At 42.3% G+C, this 7,162-nt stretch overlaps 1 protein-coding gene across 2 annotated transcripts in view; it reads right to left on the bottom strand.

Moving 5' to 3' along the window:
* PLPP1 (phospholipid phosphatase 1) overlaps positions 1–7,162 on the bottom strand; it is a 93,891-nt gene that overhangs the window by 29,026 nt on the left and 57,703 nt on the right. For both annotated transcript variants that reach the window (XM_018568182.1, XM_018568183.1), the window contains exon 3: positions 6,296–6,576. In XM_018568182.1, the coding sequence (XP_018423684.1) occupies positions 6,296–6,576 (281 nt within the window). The remainder of the gene's footprint in view (positions 1–6,295; positions 6,577–7,162) is intronic.

Raw genomic sequence — 7,162 nt, 5'->3', positions numbered from 1 at the left:
ATCGTTGTGCAAAACTCCCCCCCCCCCCCCACACACACACACACACACACACACACACACACACACACCCCACCCGGAGTTTTTCCTGATCTATTGTGATAAAAACATGAATCAAAATAGATTTTTAGTCGGTATGTACCATGTGATGTACACAACATGCCTACCACTATGTAGGTGCAATATAATTCCTTCCTTGAAAAATCTTGTGTATTCACCCACCCAAATCAATACTTTGTAGAGCCACCATTTGCCGCAATCACAGCTGCAAGTCTCCTGGGGTATGTCTCTATTAGCTCAGCAGATCTAGCCACTGGGATTTTTGCCCATTCATTAAGGCAAAACTGATAAGTTAGAGGGGTCAAGTCACGGCGCAGATTCTGAAAAGGACTGAGGCTTGATCTTTGACTGGACCATTCCAAAACATTTAAATGTTTCCTTTTAAACCACTCCAATATAGCTTTAGCAGTATGTTTAGGGTCATTGTCCTGCTAGAAGGTAAACCTCCATCCCAAAAGCTGTAGCAGGTTTTCTTTAAGAGTATTTTCCAAGATGCAACAAAACAGGAAAAACCCCAAGGGGGTGAAAGCTTTTGCAAGGCACTGTATATTACATGTTTCTTTTTTCCCAAAAAGTTAAAATGCAGCAGACCCAAAACCATTATAGTTTCAGTGGCACAACTATTAAAACTTGTGCGGGTGCTGGCCTATTAGGATTGTCAAGGGAAACAGTTATCAGATTGGAGAGAAAGCCTTATACAAAAGCTGTTCTTTGCCCCACGGTAAGCATGTGCCGGAGATGTCTGCCACTCACCTCTCCAGCCCAGCGCCATTAGTAAAACACAATGGTCTTCTGTGATTAGAGAAGCATTAGCCAGCACAGGCGCTTGGGTTCTTCTCATGACCACACATGCCACAACCCTATACCCTAGCTGATACACATGCTGATAACCATTACAGAAAGGCTGAGATCAGAGGCATTTCTATTAACAGTCATATAAACAGCTGCTCAAACTACCAGATGTGTGTTAGTACTACAATGCAAACACATCTTTCTTCAGGTCCCACCATCTGCTCTACAAGTTAAACAGCAATGAGGTCACCAAGGCTCCTGCCCAGATACAATGCATAGTACATTAGAGCTACAATCTCTTGAAATGTACTTGTGTACTCCATTTCAAACACTGCTGTCCTACAGGGGGTCAGCGATGTGGTAAGTGCAGAGTACGAGGATTAAACTGTCAGTGCTTTGTTGTACGGCTTACTTGTAACCTGGGATTTTAAGCTTTGGAAAACAGATGTTATTTTGAATCGAAATTTCCAACAGCGCCATATTTGGCCGCATAAATCCTAAGTGATTGCGCGGCCAGATGCCGATAACAGTCGCCTGTCAAACTGCCCGGCTTTAAATCATGACAACAAAATTCTGCCTTGTGTCGAGCTGCGTTTAAATGCCGCTGGGGAATCCGTGTCATCTATGGGAAAGAGATTACCGGCCTTGTAAGCAGGAAGAACAAATATCGTCAAGGAGTTTATATTCTGCCAAAGGGCTTGCAAGACTCGTTAAACAGCAAGAAAATCCGCTATTGACCATTAACAGGTTCCATATAAAATGAAGCTAATAATTTCAATAAAGAATGTTTATACTGAAAAGAAACCTATACCGGGAGAAATATGTAGGCTGCTATCTCGGACCTCCAATGGAAATAATACTATTTGCTTGGCTCTAATGATGATTCACTGGATAACTCCACCTTTTGGACCATGTTTTATCTTACACCCATATTTAGGGTATACCATAAATTATAGTAACAACCCGAAGCCCCCCCTTTACTGATTTGCAGGGTCCTTCTCCTCGCGGTATCTTGTGATTTTTTTAAAATTTAGGATCTGTGAATGAAAAGGCTACAAGTCCCATCTGTCAGCATTGGCAAAGGCACTCGTAGATCTCAATGGAGCACAAATGTGGTGACGTCACTGCACTTGTAGTCCATTGATAACTTCCTCCAGTTCAATATCTGAAGGCTCGGCCCCCCGTACGGACTTGGGGGTGGTGTAATAATCTGCAGGATCCTGTCCATTGCACCAGCAATCTAATGTAAAAAATTAATAAATGCACAAAGTGGAACTCCCCATAGGCTAACATTGAGCTTCCGATCACGACTGGCCAAAAAAAACAACTGACGGGCGGACCTGTCTGAACGTTGTCCGAATGCCTGTTCAGGATCAATGACTCAGAAAACACTAAAGACACTGGATAATCATGATAGCCAAGGAACTAGTAGTTACAGAAGGTGGTCAGCAAATAAATTTATGAATAAGTAATAACGTTTAATTGTTGTGTTTAATTATGCGAAATTTCTACTAAGTTCCTGTGTAATTACCAGGACCTGACAAATGTTCTAACCTCCTCATGTATCACTTGCCCCTCCCTTTTAGATTGTAAGCCCTCAGGGGCTGGGCCCTCCTTACCATCTTGTCTTGAATTGTATTGTGATTGTAATGTCTTCCTTATATTGTAAAGCGCTGCGCAAACTGTTGGCGCTATATAAATCCTGCATAATAATAATAATAACTTCTCACCATGCTACTCAAAAAAACTAGATTTGGGCTTTAACAAAAACGCTTTCCTTCTAAAAAGACTGGTGCTGCCAGGCCATAAACCATAGCAGACAATGTCTAAGGAAGTCTTGATTCAAAGTAGCAATGTCAGCACTGTAAGTGATACCCGCTGCTTCAGTGGGACAAAACCTCCAGAGAGAACCATCATTCCATTCTGATATCCTGATTGCAATATCCCTTTCCCACACTGGGCACAGGACTGGAAGCTTGATACACAAGACCATAAAATGATTATTTTTCTTTAGAAATGTAGCTAAGCTGACAATCCTCCAGACACACTGGGGAATGTTTGCTATTAATACTGTTAGCAGGGTTTCTGAGCCCCTCACAGCAGCCCTTTGAAATAAAAGGCACTTGTAATATCAAGTTAACCACACCAATGGTCAAGTTACATATAATTATAGTAACAGGCCCAGCACCCCAATATTCCTGAAAGCCAGAGAGACACGTGCCAAGAATTAGCCCAGCAATATATCACAGTTTGGATGGGGCCAAGTTTCAAAGCCTTTCTTTTGCAGTTGTACTAGAAAAAAGCCTGTATGTGTCTACCTCTCAACTGTCTGAAGGGAGAAAGAGGAACACCTTTTAGTAAAAAGTATAAGAACAAACCACTGACCCCCGTTATATGTACCATTAAAAGCTACACATAAAATGGTTGATTAAGCCCATATATTTACATTTCTGTTATATGGCCTTTTCAAAATAACAAATGCAGCTGAGGCCAAAACTTTTTTAGTCTTGGAGAGCGTGAAGGAGGGTTATAACCCCTGTCAGCTTTTGTTTGCCATCTGTGTCCCATTTAGGGAGATTTGCCTTCATTTCCTGTCCGATAGCCACAAGAGCAAGTAAGAGGAAATCCCTACAAGGAAAGGGACGTCCTTGGTGGTCTTCAGGGTCACCAGAACTAGTGTCTCCATTGGAAGATTTCCCATCTATTCTTGTTTAGGTGACAACCCAAAACTTGTGATTTTCTTTTACTTTCAGTGATAACATCACCTGTACAAATAGAGAGGGTGAATCTCCTAAATGGGGAAACAGACAGCAACAAAAACCTGACTAGTGTTCTAATCCCTCTCCACTACAGCCAAATCTAGAAAATTTAGTTTTGGCCTTTGTTGCACTTAAAAGGTTGAATAAAATGTTTAGTGTTCATCATCAGACCAAAAAGAGAACAACTAAAAGGAGGAAAGATGGGCAAAGACATTTGGTTCCAATAAGAGACTGTTGGGAGCTTACCTTGTATATACAATAAAAGGCCATGACACTATGGTCTTATTCACGCTTCACGATGCATGAATGTTCATGCGCCTTTGCAGCCGTTTCCATGCATCAGTCCATTCAATGTGCTGCCGCATGCGTGACAAAGTAGCTGATGCAATATTTTCAGCTGCGAACATCCCACGCATCTTGGGTAACATTAACAAGTAATGGCACCACAAGCACTTTGTAGGTTTTTAAAGCACTGCACAAATGCGCACTTTGGTGACCGTTCACACAATGCCAAAGTGTGAACAGGGACTAACTGGGAATCTGATTCAGGTGAAAGCTTGCAACGGACAAAATAAACATATTTTACCTTCTTTACCAGATGAAAGCTGCTTCCTTAGTTATGCTGCTGTTGTATACTGTATATGTCTAAAAGGGATGGCTGCCTGATACTTCCTAGCTCAAGTATGGGCCAGCATGGACAGAATGTTCTTAGCAGCAAATACTGTTAAAAGGTCAGTCCCTCGAACGGATATATTAGCTTTAGGCTTAGGCACATATTGGCAGATCACGTCTCCTCTATCATGGACTCATGAAATCTCTGCACCTTGGTTCCTATGTTCACTCCCCTACTGATTCTTTAAAAAAAAGGAAAAACTCTTCATGTTATGTACGGTTCTGAATAACACCATTTTCTAATAACTTGGTACCCTGTACAATTCTGCCTTTGTTCACATTGGCTCATAATTATTGTATTCCATGCACGCAAGCTTTTGGTTTCCAGGATACGTCCATATGTTATTTGTTCTTGCGAATATAAAGAATCTGAAAATAATAAAGGAAGGATACTGGCACATTGCTGGGTGTGGAATATGTGCAGTGTCCACATGCACACACATATGTGGGTAATGTGAGTGTGCACGTCTATGTACTAAACCTGTCCTAAGAGTTTCAGCTATCTGATCATGTACAAAACCCTGATTGCCATCACATGTCTACAGTCAGCTTATAAACCTCAACTTTAGGCAATACATTTCATAAATATTGTGAAAGCTGTTCTGGATTTTCATTCAGTGTAGTTCTGAAATAGGCATTTGTTCCTGCACTGCAGGATTTCATTGTGGTACAAAAGAAGAATAAACCATGCTGAACCTCACTCAAATCTCTAAGGCCTTTACTGAGTGGTGGAAAAAAACAGCTGGCTGAACAGTCAGTGATGTCGATCAATGAGCCCTGTAGACAGTGAGTCTGCTAAGCACATTGTGACAGCTCTCAGGCACTCACAGAGCAATCAGCACAGCAGATGGTCAAGAAGAAGTCTGTAAATGCTGTATGTCACTCATTTCTATAGCACTGAGAATTCTCTGGTTTCCTCCCACATTTCTAAAAAATACTGGCAGGTTACTTAGTTTCTTTCCAATTTTCCCAGTGTTGTGTGTGTGTGTCTGCTTGATTATGATGCATACAATAGACTGCAAGATGCTGTGGGGCAGGGATAGATGCATTTAAGTGATATTAAACCTTTGGGGGTTTTTTTCTTTAATGATGGGGAGGCCCACACTTAAATGATTTTGGTGTTCTTTTTCTTTAAAGTGCTTTTCTTGCCCCTCCTCTAGCTGGTCCCCAAACCACTCTACCTAGCTAGCCGGATGCTGAAGAGACACATGTGTGCATGTTCCCAGCTGTGACCCACACCTAGCTGTGTGCGTCCGTAGACACACACAGCATGCAGCAAACCTGCTCCCTTCACCGCTCCCATAGTCATAGTTTGACCGACGGCTCCTCTGCTTTCAGTACCCTCAGAACCAGTTTGGGGAACAGCAATATCTTCCCTGATCCGCAGGGGTGACAATGGGGACAAGGTGACATGGAAATGTGCTTAGCATTTTTTATCCTAATGCAGAGAATGCATTAAGGTAAAAAAAACACCTAACACTTAGTACTACTTTAATGTTCTTTGAAGAATAAGACAGTGTCGTATAAATGAGTTTAGAGGTGAACTGCAGCTGACCAAAAATACGTTGAAGCCTGTTTGTCCATAAACAATAAAATTTAAAATGTTATTTTATAAAGCCCTTGGCCTCCCATGTCCTAAAAGGCCTAAAAGGTAAAAATACTTCTTGAATTTATCTCTGGTGTACACACAACCACTATGTAGGACTCTTTGCTAGAGCAGAGTGTTGTGGTGCAATAAAGTGCCCAATAACCCAAGTGTGAAGGCCAATTATCAGATCTGCGTATGGGCCTTTGTTAGCGGGCTTTAGGTTTGTGTCAATGGCATCAGTTTTACATGATTCTGAGGTCCTTCAGAATTCCTTCTGACCTGCATTTGACCTGCTTCAAATTAATTTTAAATTCCCATAGGCTTGTATGGAAATGCAAAACCCACTTGATGCCAACAAAAGCCTGATGACACAGGTCCTATGTCTGCTACAAAAACAAAACAAAAATACACATGAATAAACACTCACCGAGCCTCGCTGGATTTCACAGGATCCCCTTCGCATACAAAGTTCACAATGTAGCCGGCACTGCAGTTGATCTTGGACCAGTTGGGTTTGCAAACATCCAGAAAGTGAGGCCTGAGGCGACCTATAGTGAACTTGGCGATATCGGTTAGTGACTGGCTGGCTGCGGCTCCAAAGATGAATGTCCCGATGGCTTTGTAAATGGTTGCTACATACTGATTCCTGATGAAGCCATTAGACTGCAACTGATTATAATATACGGACAACGCCTCTCCTAAAATCATCTGCAGGAAGAAGAAAGACAAGGGTTAACAATGCAATTATCACTGCAAAATCTCCACACACTTCCTTAAATTCAATGAGAGAAGGTACACACTGGCATTTCCACTATGTGCTATGAATTGCATTTGTTGTGTCAGTTAAGGGATCATGAATCCCTACTGTAGCATTAGTGTGCGCTGCTACATAACCTGCACTAAACGCACCGGAATGCTCTATTTAGTGTGAAGTGTATTTAGTGCAAGTAGAAGGAAGCAGAGTTCTAAACTTCAATATGTACACACCAAAAAGAGAACACATGCCACATTTGGTGCAGATACAGACATCAATAAAGTAGCTTCATAATTATGATATATTAAGCCCTACCAGAACTATGAGGTGAGCGCTTTTCACTCACCTCGTAGTTCTAGCCGACCTGTGACACTGAGACTGTCACAGGTCGGCTCAGTAGATCGGGAGGTGAGCGAACATATACCGGCGTTCGCTCACCTCTTGATCCTATCACGGCTCTCTGCCGTGACAGGGGAGGGGCTGGATTCCCCCCTCCCCGCTCTGCCAGCGCTGACTGGCGGAACGGACAGGGGAGAGGGC

This window comes from Nanorana parkeri, unplaced genomic scaffold (assembly GCF_000935625.1).
Source record: "Nanorana parkeri isolate BGI_ZX_2015 unplaced genomic scaffold, ASM93562v1 scaffold1152, whole genome shotgun sequence".
Classification (NCBI taxonomy): domain Eukaryota; kingdom Metazoa; phylum Chordata; class Amphibia; order Anura; family Dicroglossidae; genus Nanorana; species Nanorana parkeri.
Note: the sequence above shows the minus strand (reverse complement) of the source record. Positions and strands in the feature narration are given on the sequence as shown.